Source organism: Populus euphratica, unplaced genomic scaffold (genome assembly GCF_000495115.2).
Source record: "Populus euphratica unplaced genomic scaffold, PopEup_1.0 scaffold20.1, whole genome shotgun sequence".
NCBI lineage: Eukaryota > Viridiplantae > Streptophyta > Magnoliopsida > Malpighiales > Salicaceae > Populus > Populus euphratica.
The window spans coordinates 1,935,595-1,963,246 of record NW_011499854.1 but is presented as its reverse complement, the minus strand read 5'-3'; the positions used below and the strand labels follow the sequence as shown (position 1 = coordinate 1,963,246).

The window sequence follows — 27,652 nt, the reverse complement described above, 5'->3', positions numbered from 1 at the left end:
CAATTCGATAGAACACCCTCTCTCGCGAAAGTACGACGCTCTCCCTCCAAATCTTTTATTCCTTCCTCCCTAAGCAAAAAATAAAAATAAGAAATCCCCCTTACCCCTCTCTCTCAAATCCCTAACCAATAGCAACCATGCAAGAACCAGAGCTTCACGATTTATCAGACGACGCTGATTACGCTGCCTCTCTTCAACAGGTACGGTACCAATAAATCACTCGCATTTCCACTAAATTCAATTCAATTCACAAAAATTCTTTCATTCAATATTTAGGTTTTTCTTATGTTATTTTGATTTAGGGGTCGGCGAGTATGATGATAACGAGGAGCGATAGCGGAAGGAGCACTTCGTCGAGCGTACCGGAAGGAGCAGAAATTGTGTATTTGAAAGATAACGTGACGATTCATCCCACTCAGTATGCGTCTGAGAGAATTAGTGGTCGGTTGAAGCTCATCAAGCAAGGATCTTCTCTTTTTATGGTATATAAATTACGTTCTCTTCCTTTTGTTTAAAATCAGTTTATTAATCACTTTTTTCTCCTCTGTGTGTTTTAATGTAATTGTCTAGTGAATTTATGCTAAAACGTGGATATTTTTGTGGTTATGGTAGACGTGGATTCCGTACAAAGGGCAGAGTACGAATGCGAGGCTGTCGGAGAGAGGTTGTATTTCTGAACTGTTAATTTGTTGAATTAAGAGTGTTATAATATACTGGAGTAAATGTGATATGGTCGGTGAAATTGTTGGTGTGGTTTTGTTTTTGTAGATAGAAATCTTTACACCATAAGGGCTGTGCCTTTTACGGATGTGCGGTCTATTCGTCGACGTACTCCTACCCTTGGTTGGCAGTACATAATTGTTGTTTTGTCATCAGGTATATATTTTTTTTCCTTTCATGGAGGCTTTATTATTAAGTGATAGTGGATTTAGAGTTTTTAAATGCCCGAAGCTGCTTTTAACAAGTAAATAAAGATCATTAAATGCTTGAATACTTGTAGTCTAAGAAATGGCTAATGTTTTAGTTGATAGAACTTTTGTAGCATAGATGTACGATATATGTCAGATCCCAAGCATCATATTTTTTCATAGATTTCTCACTTTGTTACGGATTGATCTTGTTATGAAATTACTGGGAGGCATTAATGAAGATGAGTGAAATGAGATTATGAAGAATTTGGTACTTTGTAATGGCAATCTTTATTGTGTGGCCTTTTTTTTTGTGACATTTGTATTGAGGAGAATAGCTTTATTTTATTTACATTTTTACCTTATCAAGGTATGATAATAGTTGTATCTATTTATGAACTATTATTTTTATTCATCTTGTTTAATTTTATTTCGAGGTGATTATTTCTACTTCTAGTCACTGTTGTTTGGTTGGTGTATTTGTGTTCTATGTTGATGATTATGAGTTTTGGGGTTTAAAATTGAATCCATCGATACCTGGTTTTATTTCTCCTCATTTTTAAAATGGAGGTGTTTTTCAGGACTCGCATTTCCTCAACTCTACTTCTACAATGGAGGAGTCAAAGAGTTCCTTGCTACAATAAAGCAACATGTTTTTATTGTGAGGTTGGCTACTGATTTAGTCTGCAACTCGTTTTATTTTGAGATTCTCTTCCTCTACCTCTTCTTGTCTATCTATAAATATCTACATTATAAAGATGCATACTTAGATATTATAAGAGCATCTCTAATATATTGAAGTTACATTTATTTATGCTTCACATGGGGAACATTTTACATTTAGAATTGACCACTGATTTCATTTTTTATCCTTGGTGCCTTGTTTCCTAATCTCTTTGTGCTTTGTGGTAAGAAAGGCTGCAAGGTTATTCTCGAAATTTGACAAGGATTAAATGAAGACCTTGCTTGGTAAGATACAAGGACTAAGCCTGGCCTTACTTGGGCTATGGCCAATTGGAATTTTGGCCTCATGGAATCTTTTCTCCTTGTAGAAATGGGTTGGATGGTGGGTTATCGGTTCTCTTTCTTTTAAGCCTGTTTATGACAGAAAAAAGAAAAGATAGAAAGAAAAGAAAATAATCAGTTTATCTGTGCTTGTTGCTTCATTCTGCAACATTGTTGTTTGGAAAGGTAAGTTTAAAAAACATAGGGAAGGGGTAGCAGCATGAAGTTTGTCCTGTCATGTCTTGTGTAGAGTTTCTGATATGAGAGAAATGATTATACTTTTGAGGGTTTAAAACTTTTAGTACAAAGGTTGATGTAAAAGAACTGTTTTGGTCACCTATCTTAGGGATTTCTTTGGTTTGCTGGTTTTTTCTCTTTCTTCTGGGGTCTTATAAGTACTCGTTACTCTTGGGAGCTGGGTTTCTTGCAATTTTTCCTCTCATTGTTACACGTTTTCTTTTGTACTTGTTCAGTTCTCTACATACTTTCTATATGCTTCTGTGTTGCCCCTTTGCTCTCTTTTTATTTTATTTCTTTTCAACTTAAATAACAGAAGAATGTTGTTTGGCATGAGCGTGGCATCGAGCATGACATTTTATATGAACTGTGCTGTTAAGTCATGTTTAATACGTTGTTTTAGATTAAGTACACCTTTTTTTTTTTTAATGGTGGAAGGGAACCTAGTTACACCTTAGAGACTGAGACATCCTTCAAAAGAATTAAGTGAAAAAAATAAGAAGATTAGAGCAGAAGTGCCTTCTCCTAGAAAGGCCCCACGATTTTAATCATCTTCATGTCTTTTGTTTGTGCATTTCAGGATATTTTTCAGTTATAAGATTAATTTGTATATGACAACATCCTTAAACTTGTTTACTCTTACATATATCTGGATCTTATTTATCATTAGAGATGCTATTTCTATAATCTTGTTGCTGTACATCACATTTACAGATCATTGGAAGATGCAAATGTATTTCTGGTGAATGATTTTCAAAATCCCCTGCAGGTGTGCATGAACGGTTCTCTATTCTCTCTCTTTTTAGATAACTGGTAATCAGTCACTTTCAATTGCAAATATTGCTTTTAGATGTTGGTTTGCATTAGACATTGCTTCCTTCTAGGTTGTCCAGTCTCGGTCATTTCTGAAATGTTTCCAGGCCTATCCCCTTGATCTAGATCCTGATATGTTTGGTTGCCATGTTCTTACATTTCACTTTGTCTTTGTCTTCTTTCTTTCTTTTAATGGGTTTTAACCGGGTTTTGCAGAAAACCTTGTCCTCTTTAGAGTTGCCTGTTTATATTGCAAGTGGACCATCTGCATCGATTTCAGATGGTGGTGAATCTTCATCTTGTGAACTCCAAGAGAGGATTGGTGACTCTATCCTTGATGAAATTCCTAGGCCTTCTCAAAATCTTGGGAGGCAGAAGCATAAGAGTCATGATCCTGCTCGAGATCTTACGATCCATGTATTGGAAAAATTCTCTCTTGTGACCAAATTTGCTCGGGACACAAGTTCACAACTATTTCGAGAAAGTAATAGCAATGGCTATGGTGCTGTAGAAAGGAAAAGTTCTAGCTACTCTCTCCCTGATGTCCCCCATAAGCCATCCATGGATGCAGAGATAGCTCCCGAGGAAGGTCCTGTTCCCTCAGATCCTCTGGAGGTAACCATTTTGTATTTCAAATCTATTAGTATTTTGGGACCCTCTGGAGTTTAATTAAATTTTTGGTTTTGCTGTGTCCTGCTTCTAAAAGCTAATATATTTTTAACACATTGGATGTACACTTCATAATATATTTACTTCTCATTCGAACATAACCCTTAATGTGCACATCATCATTAGGTTTGCAAATGCATTTGAAACTGGGATTGGCATAAATATTTGGTGCTCTATATCTAACTTGCAGTCTAGTTATGCCATTGTTGGGCTTTTGCATATAGGTTTTTTGACAGTGTATGTTGCCGAACATTTTGTTCTTTTCACTTTTGTGTGAATCTAACCATGCAGAATTTACTTGAATTTAATGTATCGATTTTCTGTTCTTGTTTTGGTTTTTTCTGTTTCTTTCATTCTCTTTATGTGTTGAGGAAATTTTTTATTAGCCATGCTGATTGTGTTAACTAGCAAATGGAATGGTGCAACCGGTTCTCTCTCTCAATAATATATTGTATTTTAAAAAAGAAGGGTGTGACTGACTGGTGTGGTGCCCGATGCATTGGAAGTTCACAAAGACTAGTTTAGACCTGCAGGCTTACCATTAAGTTTTTAGTAATAGCATGGATAATGATTTGAATCCGCCATTTACCAGTCAAGCTATTCATTTTGGGCTAGCTTAATCATTTTCAGTAGGCTAGTGTTTGTTTCATCCATGGGGACTTGTTGGAAATGGGTGGTATTTTTCATGTATTTAATAAGTTATAAAATCTATCAAAGAAGCAGTCTTGAATGTGGTAAACATAAGATTTTCTTGGGAGCCAGACACCTTTTGTGAACTTTTTACTGGGATAAGTTTGATTGTGCCAAATTCTCACCATATCACTTACTGGCTAGTAGTGTTTTGTCAGTGGAAGCATCATAGTTAAAGATCGAGAGCTTTATCCTCCTGGTTCAATTCAGGCATCGAGTTATTTTGGTTGGGAAAATTTGAACTTCTATTCCAGTGTTGTCTGATGCAGACCTCCATTCTTTTTAAACAGACAATCATATGTAGGAAACATGATAATGGTGAGGAGGCTGAGACAAATGTGGGAACTTTTGAGCTAATTAATTCTAAGGAGGTATACAAGGAGCCTATATGGTTTGATTTAGTGTCTAGTTCATTTCTCTGCTCTCCTGTAGTGATTATCAGTTCACAAAATATATCAATGGGAGATGTTATTCTACCCATAATATCTGGAAAAGTCTCTTCTTTTTTCCATTTCTCCTTTATGACTGATCTACAAAAAAAGCACATGGACTGAGCTCAATACAAATTACATCCACTGAGCTCAATACGAATTACATCAACTCAAAACAATACGTTCTTTAATGTACGGGCACTGTATTATTCATGTGACATGCCATCCTTCTTGATTGTTCTTACATGAAGTTGGAATAAGAATGTGGTGGTTGGGGGTTATGGATCCATAGTAGAGATGTAAGCTGCTGGTCATGAAAAATATTGGAATATACACAAGGCGGGGTTTGAAGAGTGGGAAAATTGGTTTTCCAAGCATTATGATATTGATGCTGCTTCCATTGCTTTGCAAAGTCTTCAGTCCCGATTTTATTTTTTATTTGGGTGCATTGTGTCAGTATATGACTTGATTTTGGGAATTATTATGATAGAACATCTTCCCTGATGTAGTTAAGAGGGAAACACAGCAACAGATCAGCAGACATAAGCCGACATAAGTGAGAATTATCATAGTGTTTAAGAAAAACCTCTAGTTTCTGAAATTCATTGATGAAAGGAATAATATGATGGCAGTAATTTTGTCGTACGGCTTGTTTATACTATAATAAGATCTCTAACCCCAGCCTTAGATTGAACCCTTAAACAGAACTTCTAATCCTAGTCACCCACCCAAATACTTTTAAGAAAGACATGAATTTCTAGTTAATAAAAAAAGCTCATGACTGGAGCAATTCTGCTGTCTTTTGATTGTAGATCAGAAAATTTAGTCATATCCAGGTGATTGCTGCTAGTTGAATTAAATCTGAGAATTGTTACATTAAAATACATCAACTTCGCATCTGTTGGTTGTTAAAGCAGAAGCCCTAAACATAAGCGAGTCTTACATTTGAGGGGTTTGACACAGTAGCATCTCAGATTTCATATCTTGATCCTACTCAAGGATCAAAACAAGAACTGAGTGTGCCCTTATGCATGCTCGTACTTTTCATTTTCTTCACTTGCTTTAAAAAAGTTAGATTGTAGATCTCCATGTACATAATGGTGTGTAACTTTTCCTGCCATGTGATTTCAGTGCTTCCTTTAGGATATTAAATGCCACAGAAGAAAAGCACATGTAATTGCTAACTACTTTATTTAGCATTTCTATTAAGAAATTGAAGATGATAATGACTTTCTTGGGATGATTTAAACTGTGTTATGTGGCTCTTTTTTTTTCCTGTGTTGATCAATATATAAAATTTGTTCTTTTTTTTGGATGTAAGATAAATTCTTTTCCCCACTTCTGTATGGCAGTTCGATAAAATGACACTCGTATGGGGAAAACCAAGACAGCCACCCTTGGGGTCAGAAGAGGTCAGGCTTTTTTTCCTGAAGATAAATTCTCTATCATTTTTAATGATAAATCTGTCAATATGAATGTCTGTCAAGTTACTGCCCACAAATTCATTTGAAATAATTTCATTTCCAGCACTCCTAATGTTTTTTCTGCTGTAGCCTTTTATTTTGATCTCAGACACTTCCTTGCATTGACCCAAATGCTCCTTTATTTTTGGCATTTTACATGAATGGGTTCTATTTTGATTATGTGCCCATGTTCACATATCAATTTAAAAGGTAGATGGTGTGTGCATTAGGGGTGAGCAAAACAACCAATTAAACCTAGATAACCAGAAAAAACCAAACCGTGAAAAAAAAACCAATTAAACCAATAAAAAAACAATTCGGTTTAGTCCGATTTTGGTTTTAAAAGGCTGAAACTGAATAAACTGAACCAAACCAGTTCAAATAGAAATAAAAAAACTGGTGGTACTATAAATAGCTTTCCATACCCATCTACATTTTAGTTTCTTCTTCTAACACTAGCAAACCAAGCCCCCCGACCTCCTCCCTCTTGTTCAATCTCTTGATCAAATCTTCATCTCTCAACCTTTCTGTCTCTAAATCAAAGCTAGCAGTTGCTCCTTCAAGTTCTTTGCTCATCCAAGAGTTGGATGAGAAATTTGATGCTGCCTATTCTCTTTTCAAATTGTTTTTTCTTCCTTTTGTCATGTTAAAAGCCTGTTTTCTTGAGTACTAGATGTCGGAAGTAGTTTCTAATTTGCAGTTTCTTTAAATCAGACTGACACATGCAGCCACTCACTATTAGATGTATGAGTTCTGGGAGATTCATCTCAACATGCTTCTAGATTACTACTTCACTATCCTTAACTGGTCCTGTGATACAGCAACTTCTACCAAGTTAATGCTGTCATACCAATATTGAGACTTGTCAGATTGCTCAATGCAACTAGTAACTTTTCTTTTGATTTCTGTAGATCTATTATATATTCATTTTCCAGATTTATTTATAAGGTTGCTGGTTTGCTACAACATGTTGCGACTGCTGTCATGGATGTTGTGAGAACATTAACTTAGTAGAAACTGGTTTTTTATGGTTTTTCCCTTCAATTAACCGAACCAAACTGAACCGAAACTGGTTGGTTTGAACCGGTTTTGGTTTTGATTTTTTTTTTAAAAGGTTTGAACCGGTTTTGGTTTTGATTTTTTTTTTTTTTAAAATTGCTTTGGTTATTTTTTAAGGTGAAAACCGGACTGAACTGAAAATGCTCACCCCTAGTTTGCATAATATGTTATACACATGCTGACTCATTATGTGTTTTTAGAATTTTCTTTTTCTTAAATTGAAACTATAATCATGATTATCTTCTGGGTAAAAGTTTGATTGATAAAGAGTTGGCTTATGATTTAATTGCTGCTGACATTTTTCTTTGATTTAACACTAGGGTATGCAATGGTCCTTAAACTGGATGTGTTTTCCCATCATAGTCAATTTAATTTGAAGTATCATCTGTAAACCTTGTAGTATGAGCCATGTTACAATGATGGTCCTTGGATGGCTGTGGTTTTTCTAACTCTGATTTGACATTTATTGCTATTACTCAATCTTATTGTTTTAAGTTAATATGCCAAATGCCCAGACCCTTGTGAGTTCAAGGGTTACAGATCCACCCAAGGAACCATTTATTGTTGTCATAAATCGATTTAAATTTGTTCATTTCATATGCTGAAGCATTGAAGATGGATTTTGCAGTCCTTTGGCCCTTAATTCTGATTTTTTACTCAAGACATTGAATGTACATGCCACAACTGTTCTTCTTGTTGTTTTCAAATTTTTGTTGTATTTTCAGTGGGCTACTTTCTTGGATTCTGAAGGGCGAGTTATGGATTCAAAAGCCTTAAAAAAGAGAATATTCTATGGTGGAGTTGAGCACACGACACGCAGAGAGGTTTGTTGTTTACTATCATTAAGCAACTGTTTTATGAGACATTCTTTGGTTTAATATGTTATTCTTCCTAGGATTAACAATGATGAATATAGGTCTGGCCATTTTTGCTGGGATATCATGCTTATGATTCAACGTATGCGGAGAGGGAATACCTCAAGTCTTCCAAAAAGTCAGAGTATGAGACAGTAAGACAACAATGGCAGGTTTGTTGTAATTCTCAGTTTTCCACACATCACTGTGTGCTTATGTTTCTGCCTGATATGTTTCATGGAGGTTTTTTCCCCCTTCCTTGTGGAAGATTGGGTTTTAGACGCCCTTTCATGTTGATGATAGAATTTGTGTTTTTTCCCTCTTTGCACAGGCTTTTATTTCTACTTTCAACTGTTTCATGAAACATGCTATTTTGTTGCCTGCATTTCACTTGGTTTGGCTTATATGATTGCTATTAGGTCAATGATTGTTAATGCATTGTTGTGGAAAGGAAAAGGTGATTTGCCTTCATATTGTCTGACTTTCTCACTATAATAACCAACTGAACAAAATGCACAACAAGAAGAGCAACTTTTGAGGCTTCTTTTGTCAATCATATGTGATCCCTTGGCGGATTAAGTGCACCATACACTCAAGTGAACTGCGTATTTGTTTGGTTCAACCATGCTTTAGGGGGGGAAAAGCTTCTAGCTCATCCTTTCATCTCTCATAATCAGCTAAAAACCGTGCTTTGGCACATGTGGCCAAAGAGACCTTAAGACTCAGTCTCAAACTATTCAGAGTTAGATGCATGGATTTTTTTAATTTTATCCGGCTGTGTGTTATGCTAAATCTTTGCTTTTTACACCCAGGGAGATGAAATTTCATTGTTTGTCTGTTTTTCAGCCTAATTGCTTGTACTTTCACTTGAAATTAGTTTTGCTTGTTAGGCCAAAGTGCAAAACTACTTTCTAATCTAATTGTTGACTCTTTTTTTCCCACATAAAATACAATGTTTTATTTGGGAAAAGATGACATTACATTTTTAAGGTTAGGTTAAACTGTAAGTACGATAACTATGTTTTGGTATCCCTGTCAGGACAGTGGGTGCCTATTCTTCTAATCTTCTTTGAAGAAGTTTCCTTTGAGGCTTAATACATGCCTTTTTTTTGCTCCTGCAGAGTATCTCTACTGAACAAGCAAAGAGATTTACAAAATTTAGGGAAAGGAAGGGCCTTATAGACAAAGATGTGGTATGCATGAAGCTACTGTTACTGTTTTCAAGTTTTAAATTATTTAGTTTACGACATCAAATTTAAATATATTTAAGTTAATTCTAATAGCTGTTTTGTTGTGTGTTCAAGGTGAGGACTGATAGAGCGCTGTCTTTCTATGATGGGGATGATAATCCAAATGTGAATACCTTACGTGATATTCTGTTGACGTACTCCTTCTATAACTTTGATCTTGGTTACTGTCAGGTAGTAACTTCATTTCTGCAGTTTTTTGGTTGAAGGAGATGCTTTTTGTTATCCTTTCTGACAATCATGGAGTCTTCCCCCCCCCTCCCCCCCCTGTTTGGTGCCTATTTCTATATTTTGCATTAATGTAACTTTGGAGGTACTGTAATGCATGTCAATAATTGCATTCAGGGAGGTGTTACTTTGTTGCAATTAGCAACTTTTAGTGCTTAGCAGCTGCTTGATCTTGTTAGTCCTTTCCACCTATACTTTTGTTTCTACTCTTCTTTTTATTGTGCTTCCATTTCTATTCTTTTTCATGCACTTTATGTTATTCCTTGTTACTTGCTCTCATCCTGGTACACGGACTGTAAATAAACAACACGGTTTCAATGAGGATAAGTTTAGTAATTTTTAGTTGCAGTTTATTTTAGTGTTGTCTCATATTCTCTCATCCAGGTTCAGAAAACAGCTAAGAGTGGGTTAAAAATTGCCTTTTCCTATTGGGAAATAAAATGTCAAGTGAATACATTCAAGGCCCCTTTTCCATCCTATTTGGGAAATGGGTATAGTGGGGATGCTGAATATTCATGTCTCTGCCCTTCTCTTCTCAGGGTATGAGTGATTTACTATCCCCAATTTTGTTTGTGATGGAGGACGAATCAGAATCATTTTGGTGTTTTGTGGCACTGATGGAACGCCTTGGTGCCAATTTTAACCGTGACCAAAATGGCATGCACTCTCAGCTTTTTGCATTATCCAAGGTCTCTCTCTCCATCCCCCCTACAAGCCTATCTATTTTCTTTTCTTTTTTCTCAGAAATTTATATATATTTTGACAATTCATCTATTGAACGATATCCCATCTTAAATTTAGAGTCTGTTTGCTTCTTTAGTGAAATTCAAAGGCCTTTTGGCTTAATTAATTCTGATGATCTTCTGCCTTGTGTCACTGTATAATTTACAATATCAAATTGTGAATGGTAGACAATCATTTTTTTGGGATGTTATTGCTTTGGATGAAGGTTAGGTGTTGGCTGTGTTTTCAGTAAATTGTTTTGTTAAGCTGCAGTTACAAACTGAACTAACTTTTACTATTCTTATCGCAGCTCGTGGAGTTGCTTGATTGCCCATTACATAACTATTTCAAGCAGAATGACTGCTTGAATTACTTCTTTTGTTTGCGCTGGGTTCTAATACAATTTAAAAGGTCAGATTAGTGGATTATTTGTTCCTCTTTTTTCTGCTCTTCGCATGGATGGATGTCTTTTGAATGAAGCTGCTGGCATACCCTTTCACTGCCATTTTTTCCTTTGCAATTACAAACATGGTATAGTGGATATAATTTTTTTTTTTCTCATATAAAAGTTAATATATATAAGATGCTCAACACTGATGTTGATTTTTAGCGAGTTCAGTTTAGCTTCAATTTAAAACAATTATAGTAGCAGGTCTAATGTTGTTTCACCAAGAAGAAGATACTTGCATGCATTCTATAATCGTTGTCTCAAAAAACTTGGATGCTTGCTGGGGTTAGTGATGAAAGGTACATAATTTACTAGTTTGCAATACTTCTTGAGTGTATTGGCTTCGAACAAATTCCAGAAGGGAATATTTACAATAAAGTACAGCATCTGGGACCTCTCCTTGATTGAGAAGATTGATACAGAATACCATGCTGGACAAGACATGCAGATGCATTCTTTTTTTCTGACTAGTAGAAAACCAGATTTGGGATGAGATATGTATGGAGAAAATCATTCTCAAACATCACTATGGTGTAAGTCCAAAAAAAAAAAAGAAAAAGAAAAGAACAAATCACAATGGTGCAAGTAACTACATTCAGTGATGTTTTCGAATCCCTAGTATCCGCACGCTATCACTATGCTCCTTTATTGTAAGAAATCAAAGGAAATATGGTGTTATTGCTTTATTTTTCACAGTATGATTTACCAAATTTTCAGGGAATTTGAATACAAGAAAACAATGCGATTGTGGGAGGTGTTGTGGACCCATTACTTGTCTGAGCATCTGCACCTGTATGTATGTGTTGCAATCTTGAAGCGATACCGCAAGAAGATAATGGGGGAGCACATGGACTTTGACACGCTCTTGAAATTTATCAATGAGCTGAGTGGCCATATTGACCTTGACGCAATTCTTAGAGATGCAGAGGCTCTGTGCATATGTGCTGGTGAGAATGGTGCTGCTCGCATCCCACCAGGAACTCCACCTTCATTGCCTACTGAGAATGAGAATGCTTTATTATATGCTCAAGATGATGAAGTACTGTAATACAGTTCTTCTCATTGGTACGATATAACCGGCTTCAGATTTTTTCCTTCATCAAATAGCTGTGTATAATTGCTGTTTTTTCGAAATAAAATGTTAATAATCAAGCAATCAACTGCATTTGCTGTCCTCCTTTAAATGACATTATCATGTGTATTGTTGCGTGAGAGGATATAACTTAGCCTGGACTGACAGTCGCCTCTTGCTACTTTATTATTTATCATCACATTTCCCTCAGAGAGGGAGATGTTTGTGGGTTTCCATCTTCCTGTTCAGTCTCCCCTGTGAAATTCACTAGTTTCTAGCTTCTTGTGGTGGAAATAGACATTTTCGGAGGGAAGTGTGAACATCCGCGTACCAATCAGCTGATTGTGATGGTGTTCTTCTTTTTCGAGCAAATGGTAGCGCTTTTTTTTTAAATATATATATATAAAATTATAAAATCACACTTTATTTTGGACTCTTATTTAATCTGCAACCTCTTCAATCTCAATAACAACTACCAGGCTCCATGTGAAATAAATACAGATTGTTTAAAAAGTGTTGTTTTCCGACCGTAGCATGGTAAAAGAATTACTTTTTGGGTAAAATAGCACGATCCAAGAAATGTTTAGGGATTTAAGTCATAAATAATGTTGTGACTTGAGGAAGAAAAATTTTCAGAGGCAGGGTTTTTAGCAATTAACTATCTGCTTAAAAAAACCACAATACCACAATTCATATAATTTAAGTCTCAAAATACAATTTATATAAGCAACACATAATATCTTTAATTCTAATTAACAAAATTATACATATGATTAATATAACATTTTATTAAAATTAAACTTACATTCATGATTCTTATAACATATAATGTAACCATATCTAATAATCGTCTTCGCTCGTGGATGGACTTAGAACACTCATGAATAGGTTTATAGCATCATCTCAACTCATCTAACTCGAAGACAAGTATATAGCATTTGTTTAGGGATAAGGAGGACCACCATCACCCCATCTCATTAACAGACTTGGGACACTTGTGGAAGAACCTGCATCACTACTCTAACTAGTCCAACTTAAGAACAAATCTATGTATGTGTCAACACCAATATCATCTCAACTAGTAGGCAGGTCTGAGATGCTTGTGGATGAACCAACATTTCTAATATTCTCATGATAAGCAATCTCATTTTTCACTAATATTGCTTCAAGATACTTAACATCTTTAACCTCTTTACTTCTTTTCAAGCCTCCCGTGCTAACATGCATTAACAAGTAATTAATATTCATAATATATAATAACATAAATAATATTTAATAAATGTTGTATGTAAAATAATATTGCATCAATTCTGTCTTAGACAAAAGGACGTGTAATGCTTCGAATTGCGTGGACACCTTAAAAAATCCAATCAGGTAGGTGTAATAAAAGGCACTTAATGGTTAAGCATTATCTCATGTAGGTATGCACATCAATAATTGAATACTGCTTCTAAAAAAACACGACCTCTCTTAGTATCTCAAAAATCTAGATAAGATGTATAAATTACAAAACAATTCTTTATGCCCTTACCTTGATAATTAATAGTATGCAGCTCATAACCAATATTAATATAATTTGATATATGCTGGGATAAACCAAACTATCACATTACCCAATTTGAACAATGCATCTCAACAATATTGAAGCAGTGCAACAAGACCTATGCTAACCGAGGATCAGATCCCTTATAGCATATAGACACAATTGAGAATATCAAGTCCTCTGTATAATGCATCCATATAATCTATCATAATAATATATAAAAGACTTATATTAGATAACAAGTCGAAACTAAAAAAATGATGGCCAAATAACCAAAAATACAATAAATTTGTAACTCATACTTGATGTGGTTGTTATGTATGCAACTCATCCTAATATGAATATGCTCTCATGAACATAACTATATTAATTAACATTAATGATTCTAAATTATTTTTTAAAATGCCATTAATTTTAACAATTAAAGGATTTAAAATAATTACAACTGGAGAAATAGTAGATACTCGATAATTTATCCTTTTTTCTTTAGACATGATTTACATAGTTACGGGTAGATATATGCAAGCATGACCCTCTAAGTTGTAGTTAGGAATTGCCCATAAGTCCTAAAATGATGTCAAAAAGAATAATGAAACTGCATTGCTTGTAATTCTTATGAAAATAAGACCTCATTTGCTGAAAGGTCTTGAAATTTATATTCAACCATGTCAATTTGATGTAGTGAAGAGATTATATTCATTTTCTATTTCAAGCATATTCCAGTCAAGTCAATCATATAATATTTTAAATAGCTCTTTAAGAGACATCTAATGTAAGAGTTAGAAACTCATGACAGCCTTCATTATAAGTGATATCATTGTTATTATTGACGATGATACCACCATAAAAGCATAATATTATAAAATCACTAGATATTCTATTAAACAACACAATAAAACACAAGTCCAATTTATTAATATCGTTGGGTTAATCAATGTATATAATTTATCAATAAAACCAGAACAATAACATAATTGGCTAAACCTAAATTCATTAAATTAATCAATGAACACCTAAATTCATCATACTTCACTATCATAATAAAATTATCAAACCAACTCATGTATTTCATAGTTGATTATCTTATTTTATACCTAATTCAGTGTAATCCTTAATTTAACCTAGATAAACCCTAACTTTAACCTTAATTCACAATCAACAACAACCTAAAATCATTGTTTATTTTACAAAAAAACATAATTATCAATTCAAATTATATCTAATTAACCTAATTATAGAAAACCCTAAATTTATATAAAAATATCCCTAATTTTGAATCCTAATATTTTTTTAAAAAAATCAAACTAACACACATTAACATAAATTACATCAAATTAATAGAGAAAACATGTTGAATATACATCTAAGAGTAGAATGTGGCGGTGGTGAGATTTTGTCCTGAAATGGCTTGAGCTATGATGGAAGAGGGGGTGGCGGTCTCGTGCTAGAGAGAGACAGGGGATGATCTTGTGATGTTTTGGATGTGTTTCATGTTGAGAAAAGAAAGGAAGATCACTGATGATAAAAAAAGAGAAGGAGCACTAGATTGCTGGGAGAGAGAGGGGGGGAAATAAGGGGAAGAAAAAGGATTAGGGTTTTAATTTCACATAAATTAGCAAATGATATTTGTGAATATGTGTTATATATGTCAATTATCAAATAAGAGCTAAAAGCGCAAATACTATTTGTGACTCGCGAGTTGCAAACAAAACTGTGATTTGTTAAACTTTATTATATCTCTAAATATTTTCTCCACCTGTGTTACTAATTTTTTTTTACTGTGCTAAAAAAAAAGAAGAAAAATCTGTTTTCCTTATTGTTTTCATGTTACTGGAGCTAGGATTTTGATAAACTGATTTTCTGCTACTTATTTTTCACCCCGCATCTTTCCCAAAAAAATCTTTTGCACAAATTTTCTTTTTTCTTTTTTGAGGTTGCGCAGCGATATTCCCAGCATTGCAACTTATATGCATTTAAAAAGTAAAATTGGATTGCAAAATACTTTTTTGGATTGAACCTGTTTGGAACGACGCAATTGCTTTGTTGCACTGTTCCTATCAGCATAACCCGTGGAGTTGTGCTATTTTTTTTCAAAAAGGATTGTGATTTATGCTAGTAAATAAAATAAAATTGGGATGTGTTATATTAAAAAAACACCCAAAAGATGATGAGACGAATGTTTGAGGTGTTGGAAATTTTTTGAGTTTATATCTCACTCTAACCTTGTAACCTGCAACTTCATTGCTCTGTTCTGAGGATGTCTTCATTTTTGTGAGACTTGCATGTAACTCTGAGGTTTGGTGATGGATTTCTGATTTTGAGTGTCATGCGACTTGGTCTTAACTTTCGTGAATTCTTTCTTCTTCTTCTTTTTTTCATGTGAAATATGGTTTTGATTTTTCTTTTCTTTTTTTATGGGACTTTAGATTTTTATGCGACATGCGGAAATCACAGGAAGAGCCACCGGCATATTGCCTTACATCTGTTTGAAACATAATTATAGGTAGGTAGGTGCTTATATATATATATATATATATATTAGAATCCATTGAATAATCCTCAACAGTGCAGGAAAGAGCACAGCTTTTCCTGTCCCACGGAGAAATCACAACTATTACTTTTTAATTAGAAGCGATCATCTCAGGTGCAGAGTGCAGGGACATCATGCTTGGAGTCTGATATCATAAACTGTGGCATGATTGATTGCGCGACTACCTGTAAATATGTCTTCTTACCAGTAGTCACTACCACAGCCTAATGATTCAAACATATCAAAGGAATCACAGTAGGTTAGGAAAGGCTCATCTTCAAAGAAAAAGGCAGCATTGTTGTGGAACACCATTGGAGATTCTATGCAAGAGTTCATGCTCTGCGCATCTTGTTGTATCCATGCATCACTGATCACAGCACTTCTCTCTTCTTTCTCTTGGTTCTTCCCTTCCAATTCTTCAGTGCTGCCTATTGGACTCGTGTTGCAAGTGGGCTGAGAATTGCTTAGTGAACGGATTCTCTTGCTTCTGTACTGCTTCTTGGTGTTATTGTCGTTCTGGTCAGGTTTGGAGTCGATGGTTTTTCTTTTTCTTATAGGGCATCTCTTGTTTAAATGGGTATTCCAGTAGTTTTTCACATCGTTGTCCGTCCGACCAGGAAGTCGACCGGCTATAAGTGTCCACCTACAGGTAACATTGATAAATTTTTAGATAACATCTTCTAATCTGCATTGATGAAGGTTTGCAATGAGGATAACACCAAGAAGCTAGCACTGACCGGTTGCCAAGAAGCTTATGCATTCTAATTATCATGTCTTCTTCATCTTGGGACATCCCACCTCGTATAATATTGGGTCTTAGATAATTCTTCCATCGTAATCTGCAACTCTTCCCACATCTCATCAAACCTGCCAGTAAATAATTACGATACCGCATGCGACTTAAATTTAAATTTTTTTTTATCAATCTAGACTTTAGGTAGACTACGGTATCAAAATAACTTGACCTTTACAATCTAGTTGAGTTTAATATACAATAGATAGAGCTACGCACCTGATCTCTTAGACACAGCTGACCAGTTGCCTTCACCGTGAGTCTCTACATATGTTTTCAGGATCAAGTCCTCCTCTGGTTTCCACAAACCTTTCTTGAATTCAGGCTTTGCTCCTTTGCTTTCCATCTCTCTCTCTCTCTCTCTCGTTGAAAAATAATTGGGTGGCAGATAATTGTTAATGAGAAAGGCTTATGTAGTAATTAGATTTAACAAGTGTGGATGTCACTATCTATCAGAAAGTAGCAAGCTCCCCTCGTGCATAGACAAAAACACTGTGACTTAACATTAGAATCCCAAAATGACACCAGGGCCATGTACATTTTGCTTCACTTTAGCTTTTCCTTCGCATTGCCGCCACGCTGTAAAAAGCAAAGCTAATCACAGTTCCACTTTCGTAATAAGAGTAGAAAGGACCCATTTAACCGCAAGCAGGAACTGGGAAGTGCAAGCATACGACACCTATGCCTCCTCCTCCTGCACGTCTTTTTTTTTTGTTTTTTTGCGTTTGGTAACGTCGAGATACCAAACAGTCGCATGACATTATTTAGCAACTTCCTTAAGTATTGAACATGGAATATTTACGATGGACTGACCCCTCTTAAGTTCAAAATTGAACTTGCGGTTTTCAAGAGAACCTCGTAATGGTTAAGACTTGAGATTTCGCCAAGAGATCTTGCGTTTAAACCCAATAGATTTAAAGAATGAGAGAGAGTCAGGACCTCCTTCGTGTAGTTCATCATTCACAGGACGTGCTGCTGAACAAATAATATATAATAATAATAAAAAAAACCACCATTCTAATCATAATAGTTACATGAGGTAATCTGTGCCCTAATCCCATTTCCATTCATGAAATCTCGGGATTAAAAAAGTAGATATTTCTAAACTAGCTAGTTAGATTTAGACGGATTTGGTTAGAGAAACACCAGAGAGGCGTGCACAAGAGAAAGAAATGCTAGGCACTATGAACAACATCAAGCATGGTGACAGAAGTTTCACCAAGAGCTAGCCTGTGCTCAATCACGTACAGGACTTGCTAGTTTATGATTTGCAAAAGGACACATACCCAAGGAAAACATGTGATCAGATTTCTCCCAAAGTGAATTGGAGTTCGCATCACTTGGAACTCGCGAAGGTGACACTTGGCATCCCATTCCAATCACCACTCACCTTATTTTTATGGGTCCACAACCATTAAATAAACTTTGTCGTTTAGTTCATCCATCTAATACTACTCAAAAGGGAATTCAATCATTGGGGGTGACTGAAGAAATTAAAATAAGAAAGTTACGGTTAGGTTAATTATTAGACAATGAAAAACATTGGTCTTTATTTTTTTTCACGACAGACATGATCTTAATAAATTAGAAAATATTAACATGGACACATATGATGTGAATGTGTTTAGCGTTTTCTACTTGTGTTTTTAAAAAATAAATAAAAAGCAGGTCTTTATGAATAAAAAATATTATTTTAACTTCTATAAAACTAAAATTTAAAACACAATTATAAATAAAACCCTTAAAAAAACATAAATTATTCAACTAACCAAAAAAACCCAATCAATCTATCACATTACCGACACAATAATATACTGTTAATTTTCAAACACTAAAAAAACCATGAGTAAATAATTCATGTGGAAGGAAAGTTATTGTCTTGTAGTAGACTTGCTTTTTTTTCAGTCATTTATCATCATCTAAAAGTTTCCACCACCCCCCGTCCTTCTGTCCCCTTCAAAAAACTAGAAAACAAACACTTTACATGGACATCGGGTTCAACTCCGCATGCAGTGGATAAATGCCTTTACAGGGATATTATCTTTGCTATCTAATTATTTTTAAGAGTATTTTTTATTTAAACTTGTATTTAAATATAATATTAAAAATAAATAATGAAAAACATCAATTTAATACATTTTAATATCATTTTTGTTTTAAAACACACAAAATATGGCTCCTAAAACAAAAAAGGGAGTGAAAACAAGATTTAATGCTAATCTTACATTTTTTACTGAATTGATGTCGATAATTGAATTTATTAATTTAATGTTGAGATGCACTAGTTCGAGATATCCGTGTTTTTAAAAATGAATTATATAAAAACATGTAAAATTAGCACTATTCAACTGTAAAAAAAAAAATGTGGACCTCGTGAATTATTTTTGTGAATGAATGCAACAATCATACATTCTCTGAAAAGGAAAACCAGCTCCTAGATTGACTGGACATAATTACTTTAACACTTGGCGTTAGCTGGCCGATGTGACCGCGTGAATTATTTTTTTAAAATTTATTTTTATTTTATTATATGATAATTACAATAGACAGCAGAGAAAAAAAAATTTAATCAAAGTTTCCTTTAATTACTCGCGTTTTTATTTTGTCATAACAAAATATGATTTTTAATTAAAAAATAAGGATAATTAAAATAAATATTCATAAAAACTTTAATTGATTTTAATTAAGGATAAAAAATGTATCTTTTTAATCAAGATTCTACTTCCTTTTTATATAATTTTTTTAAAAAAATATTTTTTTTATCCGAGATATTGTTTTTTGAATAAAATATATCATGATTTAAAAAACAAGTTTTTCTAAAAACAAACAAAAAAACCATTGCTTGATATTTTTTAAGCAAATTTATGTATAAATAAATAAAATTTAATAAAAATAAAAAAATAAATCTTTTATTCTATCAAATATTCAAAAACAATTTAACAAAAAAATATTTTGCATATTAGATTCATATATAATTATTTATAAAATATATGTTTATATTAGCATCAAGAGCTCTAATTTTATTAAAAAAACTATGCCATAATTAAATAAATTTTAAAAATTATTTTAATATTTTTATTACAAATAAATTTAATGGACCACTTAAAAAAAATTAGGAGCGCATAGGCTTGGAATGATGGTCAATGGGCTTCGTCTCAACAAAAAAGTTCATGCATATATTTTTTTTTAAATGAGTAAATATCATATTATTTATTAAAATATTTTGTTATTAAACAAATAATACATCATCTGCTTTGCTTTGTTGGAGAGTTTTTGAATCCTAAAACATAATTTTTAACTTGTTTATGCCTAAAAACACTTCAAAAATATCATTAAAATCTTAACAATCTTATTTCCGAGTTCAAAATGCCATTTAATTTATCTAAAAATAAAAAAATCAAACCCAATAAAGAAGAAATTGAACTTTGATCTACTTCTTTTAACATGGTTTAAGGTTAAAATCCCATACATCAAACTTCTCTTCTCTGGATGAACTCATTAATGCCAAAATATATTATTTTTGTTATCAAAATGTGGAGAGTCCAAAGTTTTTTCTCTCCTTTATTTTTTAAACAACAAAAGAGATGATAAAAAAATATAGTTATTGTTCAATTCAAATCGTGTTTAACATATCAGTTATATTATTATTATAAATAAAGCTAAAACATGTGAGGAATTTATCATGCAAGATATATTATAGATTTCCTCATAAAATATTATAGATAAACTATTTCATTGTTAGAAAAGGACGAGAATGAAAAATAAGAGATTAAAGTGAAAAAAACAAATGAAATGAGTGATTTATTCAAACATTAGGGTAAAAAAAACTATTTTTTACTTGAAAATAAAACCAAAAAAGGATGTTATTAGGAAACTTAGTAATTTCAAAATGATCCATCTGTCATTCTAAAATTTAAAGGGGGCAATAAAGTTTTTTTTTGTTTTATGATGCATAATAAAATTACCTTTATACCTTTATATTCAAAATTCCTTTAAGCTTATTTTCATGGTGTTTGTCTTTGCCATTTTTTTACTTCTAGGGGTATTTTTGTATTTTTTCATTTAATTTTTTTTAATGAATTTTTCTTTAGTTTCAACACTAAGTATTTTTTATTAAGAATTTTGTTTCGTTGTTTTTTGGATGTGCCTTTTATGTGGTGGGTTTCAGCCTTGTAACCACGCATTTTGAAAGTTAACACTTGTTGATTTTGGTTTTTTATTGTCATTTTAAAAAAATTTAATTTCATCCCTTGACATATATTTTTTAAAAAATTGATCTTTATGCTTCTTCTTCTTCTTTTTTTACTTTTCTTTCTGTGGGTCTAGACTAATCATGTGTTTGTGTTCGTAGGGTCAACAGGTTGACCAATATCTTTTTATTTTATTTTATTTTAAAATTTTTCATTCAATATTAGGTTATTTTATAGCTGAGTTTCACAGTTTTATTTATTTTATTGTTATCAATTACTTTTTTTTATCTTTTATTTGCATGGATAATCATTTGATTTGACAACAAAATTTACCTAGGAAACAAATTTACTAAACAAAATTGAGTGCATAATCCATATTGCGGGATCAAATACTTTATTCTTAGTTATATTTTGATTAAATATTAATTTATTTAATTAGATATGTGTTTAAATATTTTGATTTATAAATAATAATTTTTTATATTAAAAAATATGTTAAAGAAGTCTACATTTTTTTTTATTGAAAACAATTATTTGACTCGTGATAAAGCACTGTTCATATGGTTAATATTAATTATTATTAAGCATTAAAATATATGTTTAACATGCATGATTTAGAGTTTTTTTTTCCAAAATAGCATAATAGGAAAAAAAACACAAAAAAAAACAATTTAGCAATTCACAAATATAATACGTGACTCTCTCTGTTTTAAATTTTGAATTTAAAAATAAACTCTATAAGTAAAAAGAGTCATGCTCTTTTTTTTTTGTGTAAAATAAAATGAGTTTGACATAATATAGGATTAAAACGGTTTTAAAAGAAGAAGAAATTACAGGAATTTAGTTAAGATAAAATCAAGTGCATCTATCTTTTTAATGGAAAAAAATGTTTATCAATAATAAATAAAATATTTTTAATAGAAAAGTATTTATTAATAATAAGATATAAAAATCTGTGAACTATGCAGAAGATAATCATGGGCCTATATAAATATTATCTTTAAAGAGAATGGTAGCAATCTAAATTTGTAAAGTGTCAAATAATCACAAAAGTAGCCACAAGTCCACAAGCCAATGCAGAGAATACAGAAATATCAATACCCTGGATAACGATGCGATGAATTTTCATAAGAATAAGCCTAAACCCATAAAAATCATTCACTTTTTTAATGGCCAAGATGCTAAAAAAAAAAAAAATATTTCCTACAAAAATAGCCAATCCATTAATAAACATTTTACCATAGAATATAAGAGAAAAAAAAATAGATAGAAATAGATGTAAATTATATATATATATATATGAGAATTTTCTGTTTTTTAAATTTACAGGTTTTAACATTTTATTTTTTTATTATGATTTTTTATTTTATTATTAATAAATAATTTCTTCATTAAATTGGGCACAAATTTACAAGAAATAGTGAAGGACTGACTATCTTTTCAGCTGGCAAGTCGATCGATCATCACTCTCCCTCGATTATGATAATATATGATTCCTTCGCTTTTGCATTGCTTTGCTAAAAACTTACTGTTTCCAACTTTATTTCTAGCAGATTACATGAATCTTTCTTCTCGTGTCCTATTTTTAAAGTTAAAGCAACCTCCCTATCAAGCAATATGATTGTTATTTTTTATACATCTTGTAAATTTAAAATTATTAAAAATTTAGATGTTTATTAATTTTAAAGTTATAAAATTAATTAAAATGTATATAAATTCATCTAAACACTAACATTAATAAAAATAATTATTATTTTATTAATAGTTTAAGTGATATAAATTTCAAAATCATTAAAAACTTATATAATTATTGATTTTAGAATATTAAAAAATTGATCAAAATTTATATAAATTGATTCAAACACCTATAATTAAAAAAATAAATAGTTGTTATGTCCCTGTGAAGCCATAAATTAGAAGCCCCCTTTCAATAAATTATAATCAAACTTAAAATGACTTGTAATGAATAAAAAAAAACCTACCTAATTAGATTCATATTTTGATTACCCACAATAATTTAAAAAAAATATAGTTTATATGCCGAACTTTATAAGTATTAATACTTAACATTCTCATCCAAAAAAATATCTGATTATTCATAAAATTATTATTATTATTATTATTATTATTTATTTGATGACTAAAAGGCCATTGCTATATTAATATTACAAATTTGCTATTAAACTAATATTATAACCTTGTCTAAAGCTACATTTTAATAGTAGCATTTCATCAAACATCTCGTCTGCAGTACAAAATCAACTTTAATTTCTTATAATTCACTTGAATCAAAACCAATAAACTTCATATCTGCCCACAGTCTATGATCTCTTTAACCAGTGAACTCTATAAGCTTAAAAAAAATATAAATTGCAAAAGCAATCTCATCAATGAACTGGGTCCTCCTTTCTACTAAAAAACTTGGAAAGCACCTATGAAGTAAAAAAATGAGTGCCTGTCATTTTGATAAACGGTGCAGAGAATTCTAACCATCAAATACACGATTGAATGAGCTACAATATATCTGGATTCTTTAAACATAAGATAAGATTTGTTTCATGTCGTTTGTCGAACGAATGTTTCAAACGTCCTCTTAAAAGCGACCCTTGACTAAGGACATTTGTCTTTAATTTCAAACACAAGACACCGGCTACGCCATCAAAGAGGAGAAGTAGATAGACAGTGGATATTGGTTTAGGCTATACATAGTACTAAAAATGTCCTAACTGAGAAGGAAACTTCCAGTTAAACAACTTGACAGATGTTGGAATAGATGCGGTGTGCTTATTCGTAGCACAGGCAAGGCCACGTAAGGAACCATGGCCAATGATGATTTCTTCTTGTAATTCAATCGAGAAAGATGTGAAAATCAGCATCAGAATTAAATGAATCTAAGCAAATCCCAATCTACTGATATGAATTAAGAGTACAGAAAACGAAGAACAGATTTAGCGAGTGTGAGAGACGTAAATTGAACTTAAATGATTGTTGCTGAGTTCAAGATGAAACACTTGCAAGAAACCAACATCGATGTGCAAGAAAAGAAATTAACACCTTAGCATAATAGAAATCAAAATATCGATTGATTTGCAAGAAGAGAAATTAACACCTTAGCATAATAGAAACCAATTGCTTTTGGTTTGTTTTTAATTAATTTTTTCTCAGAGAGAGAGAGAGAGAGAGAGAGAGAGGGAAATTGATATGTCGTTCGTGGTCATTTCATGTTTAATATATATGAGTGTATTATGATGAATTCATTATATTTAAAAACATTTATTGACCCATAATGTAAATATAATTTTTCAACTTTAACGGGTAAAATTATAAAATGTTAAATGCAATTTCCCTGATATAACAGATAAAACCAAAAAAATAATATTAAAAGCTTGTTTTAAAAATAAAAGCATATTGAAACTTCATATAATTACATGTGGTATTTAATGAATTATAAATCTCACGAATGTTAAATAGTTTATTAAACATAAAAAAAAATATTCATATCAATCTATACATAAATATTATATTATTTACATGCATAATATTTTATTATTATTTTTAATTATAAGTATCTGAATTTGAAATTAATAATATATTTTGACTTATCTTTTCAAGATTTAAAATTAATAATTATATAAATTTTTAATGGTTTTAAGAGGTTCATAGTAATATTTAAAAAAAATAAAATTTAATTTGTTAAATTAGGTTGCATAATTTTGTATTATTATTATTGTTATTGTTATTTATTTATCAATGATAATGCTTCAGACGAATGGATAATATTTATCTAAAATACAGTGCTAAATAAACAAAATTGATAACAAGGGGGTAAAAAATAGACATTAAACCGATAGCCACAGGTATTAGAGCTTTCATTGTTCACTGAGATGTGGCCAGAGATCTTACGTCATTGGTACGTAAACTGAACCATGGTAATTAATTAAGGTCAGGACTATTTAACACGTGGGCTAACCATTAGAGGTCGAGTGTCGTAAATTAATCAATAATTAAAAAAAAAAACCTAATTTTCCTTAGAATGTTTCTCTTAATCAAGACTCAAAAAACTTATTATTATACCAGTGTAATTGCTTCTTCACGATTAAATCTTTGAATTAGGTATTAGAAGTAAAATAGTTTTTTTATAATGATATATATATATATATATATTTAAATTGTATGATTTTAGTTATTTTTTTTTAATAATAAAATTACTAATTTAACTCTTAAATAATATAATATAATTTCTATTACTAAAATAGTATAATTATTTTAATGCCTTTAAAGATAAAATTAACATAAATCGAGGGTTTTTATTTTTTTATTATAAATTTTAAATTTATTTATGAGTTTTTTTTTTTAATTTATAATAATATGATATGTGGATAATCTCTATATCATTCAAACAACACATATATTTTTTCAACCATTAAATATTATTTTTTAAAATAATATTTTAAAAGTTTCAGAGTCCTCAATGACATGTATCCTTAAAGTATATAAAGTTGGTATTAGTCATTTTTTTTATTTTTCTCTCTCCTCATCTTTAATTTCATGTCAACTCCTTCATATTTTCCCCTCAAAAACCAGATATTGTATTATTTTTCTCTTCATATTTGTTTCTTATCCTTTTCATTATTATCTTGGATAAGCCATCAATTAAAAACTATTTTTCAATCATTTACTCTTTATTTTTTAATCTTTTAAATTTGAATTACATTCTTTTTATTACTATTTTTTATATTTAATAAGGTATAAAATTACAATTTTTTTTTTAATTTCACCCACTTTCATTTAAAAAAAATAGTCTTATTCTTTCTATTTATTTTGTTTGTGATCACTTTTTAGGTTTTTTTTTAACAATTTCATCTTCCATGGTTTTTTTCTCAATTAAATCTGATCTCTATTCTTTTTATTGACATACTATTTTCTTTAGTAAATTTTTTAAATTGATATTTTTTTTTATAATTTTATCTTTAAAAATTAAATTGGTTTTTTTTCTTAAAGCTATTTTTTTAATTATTGTTTTTGAGTTTTGCATTGTTATTTTTTACTGTTTGCCTTCTATGAGATTAATATTGGATTTTTAACTAGAGTCACTAATTTAAAAGGTTAATATGGGCTGAATTTTTTTGTTTCTTTATTAATTAATTTATTTTAATTTCATCCTTATTTGAAATTGATCTTTCTATATATTTTTTTTTCTATCAAGTTATTTTGATCTCATACTCATGATCATAGAGTTAGCGTGTTAATTTATGATTTTTTTTTGTTGCTATGATTCATGACCAGAATAACTAATTTCAAAGATAACGTAGATCGACTTTCATTTCAGTTCCTTTTTTAAAAATAAGTTATTTTAATTTCATCATTTGATATTTTATTTATTATAAATTAGTTCAGTACTATGTTTTTCTTTTTTTTTATTGGGTTATCCTGATCATTTTTTAAGTTGTTTGTTTTTTACAATTTCATCCTCCAAAGATTTTTTTCTATCAAATTTAATCCTCATTCTTTTTATTTCTATCTTTTTTCCTTTAGCAAGTTTTTTTAAATGATATTTTTTCCATGATTTTATCATTTAAAATTAAATTGATTAGAAATTAATCTTCTTAATTGAACCCGATTTAAGGATTTCAATATTTTTATAATCATGAAGTTTGTAGGTTAACCCAAGTTGACTTGTATTTTTTTCATTATTTTTTTCATTATTTTTTTAATTATGTTTTAATTTTTATCATTCCATATCAAGTTATTTGATAATTAAGTTTTATGATTTTTCTCTATTTGTTATCAAACATGGTCACCCTAGTATTACAACTGCGTTAAAGATTTTGTTTTGTGACTCAAATGAGCTTTGATAATTAAGTTTCATGATTTTGTTAAAGATTTTTTTAATTTTTATTATTATTGAGCTCCACCTTTTTGTCTGTTTTTTTAGATTTATCATTTTTTCATTTGATTCATTAGAAATTAGTTTTTAAACCTTTTTTTTTATGTTTTTTATGAGATTATCTAAGTCTATATACATGGTTATGAAATTTGCAAGTTAACCCAATTTAATTAATTTTTTTATTGTTTTTTATTATTATTTAACTTTTTCCTTTTAGCATTGAGTTATTTTATAATTTGGGTTAGTCTGATCGATTTCTTTTTACTTTTTTTTTCCTTTATTACTTGTTTTTTGTTTATTTATTGTTATTGTATTTTTTAATGATATTATTTAAATCATTAATTGAACCAATAACATAGATCTTAGATTTTTATTATCTTTGATTTTTTGTCCTTAATATTTTTTTTTCACTTTGAAAAAGGATTTCCCCAGCCCTCGTGGATCTTTGATTTTTTTTCCTTAATATATATATATATATATTTTTACTTTGAAAAAAGATTTCTCTGGCCCGTATGCAGCTGAGCCAGGCCACAACTCTATTAGATATCTAGCGTTGTATCAAGCGTTTCATATTGGTATACTACAAGTTCACTACTGCCAACAATCCAACATGTCTCTCCTTCATGCAAAGATGCATCACCCAAGAGGGAGTAAGAACGCCTATTGATGGTTAGCAGCGGAGCTAGGAAATTTTAAATGAAGGAGTAAATTATAAATATTTGATATTATATATTATACAAACATATATTTTATAAAGAAAAATTAATTTGAAATTTATGTATTAACTTATATGAAGTAAAATTAATTTAAAAATATTTTAAAATAAAAAACCTATATTATAATTATTTTTTTCAAGTTTTCA

The 27,652-nt window shown here is 31.1% G+C and overlaps 2 protein-coding genes across 2 annotated transcripts; one reads left to right on the top strand and one right to left on the bottom strand.

Moving 5' to 3' along the window:
* Window positions 1–23: 23 nt before the first annotated feature.
* LOC105122634 (TBC1 domain family member 15) lies at window positions 24–12,083 on the top strand. The gene is made up of 15 exons (XM_011021865.1): window positions 24–200; window positions 303–482; window positions 613–664; window positions 769–876; window positions 1,490–1,574; window positions 2,865–2,919; window positions 3,180–3,578; window positions 6,106–6,165; window positions 8,001–8,099; window positions 8,192–8,302; window positions 9,251–9,322; window positions 9,434–9,550; window positions 10,144–10,293; window positions 10,638–10,738; window positions 11,493–12,083. Exons 1-15 carry the CDS (start codon window positions 138–140, stop codon window positions 11,821–11,823), a joined length of 1,983 nt encoding a protein of 660 aa, XP_011020167.1. The 5' UTR covers window positions 24–137; the 3' UTR covers window positions 11,824–12,083.
* A 3,445-nt stretch (window positions 12,084–15,528) lies between these two features.
* Window positions 15,529–17,410, bottom strand: LOC105122633 (transcription factor MYB82-like). Its single transcript, XM_011021864.1, has 3 exons — window positions 16,933–17,410; window positions 16,658–16,787; window positions 15,529–16,563 (listed from the first exon to the last, which is right to left on the bottom strand). The coding sequence occupies exons 1-3, from the start codon at window positions 17,057–17,059 to the stop codon at window positions 16,122–16,124; spliced, it is 699 nt and encodes a 232-aa protein (XP_011020166.1). The 5' UTR covers window positions 17,060–17,410; the 3' UTR covers window positions 15,529–16,121.
* Between the last annotated feature and the right edge of the window lie 10,242 nt (window positions 17,411–27,652).

Coding starts and splice junctions, on each gene's coding strand:
- LOC105122634 (XM_011021865.1), top strand. CDS start 138: ATGCAAGAACCAGAGCTTCACGATTTATCAGACGACGCTGATTACGCT. Junction 483..612: donor AAGGATCTTCTCTTTTTATG/GTATATAAATTA, acceptor TGGTTATGGTAG/ACGTGGATTCCGTACAAAGG. Junction 877..1,489: donor AATTGTTGTTTTGTCATCAG/GTATATATTTTT, acceptor GGTGTTTTTCAG/GACTCGCATTTCCTCAACTC.
- LOC105122633 (XM_011021864.1), bottom strand. CDS start 17,059: ATGGAAAGCAAAGGAGCAAAGCCTGAATTCAAGAAAGGTTTGTGGAAA. Junction 16,788..16,932: donor AGCTGTGTCTAAGAGATCAG/GTGCGTAGCTCT, acceptor ATTTACTGGCAG/GTTTGATGAGATGTGGGAAG. Junction 16,564..16,657: donor CATAAGCTTCTTGGCAACCG/GTCAGTGCTAGC, acceptor TGTTACCTGTAG/GTGGACACTTATAGCCGGTC.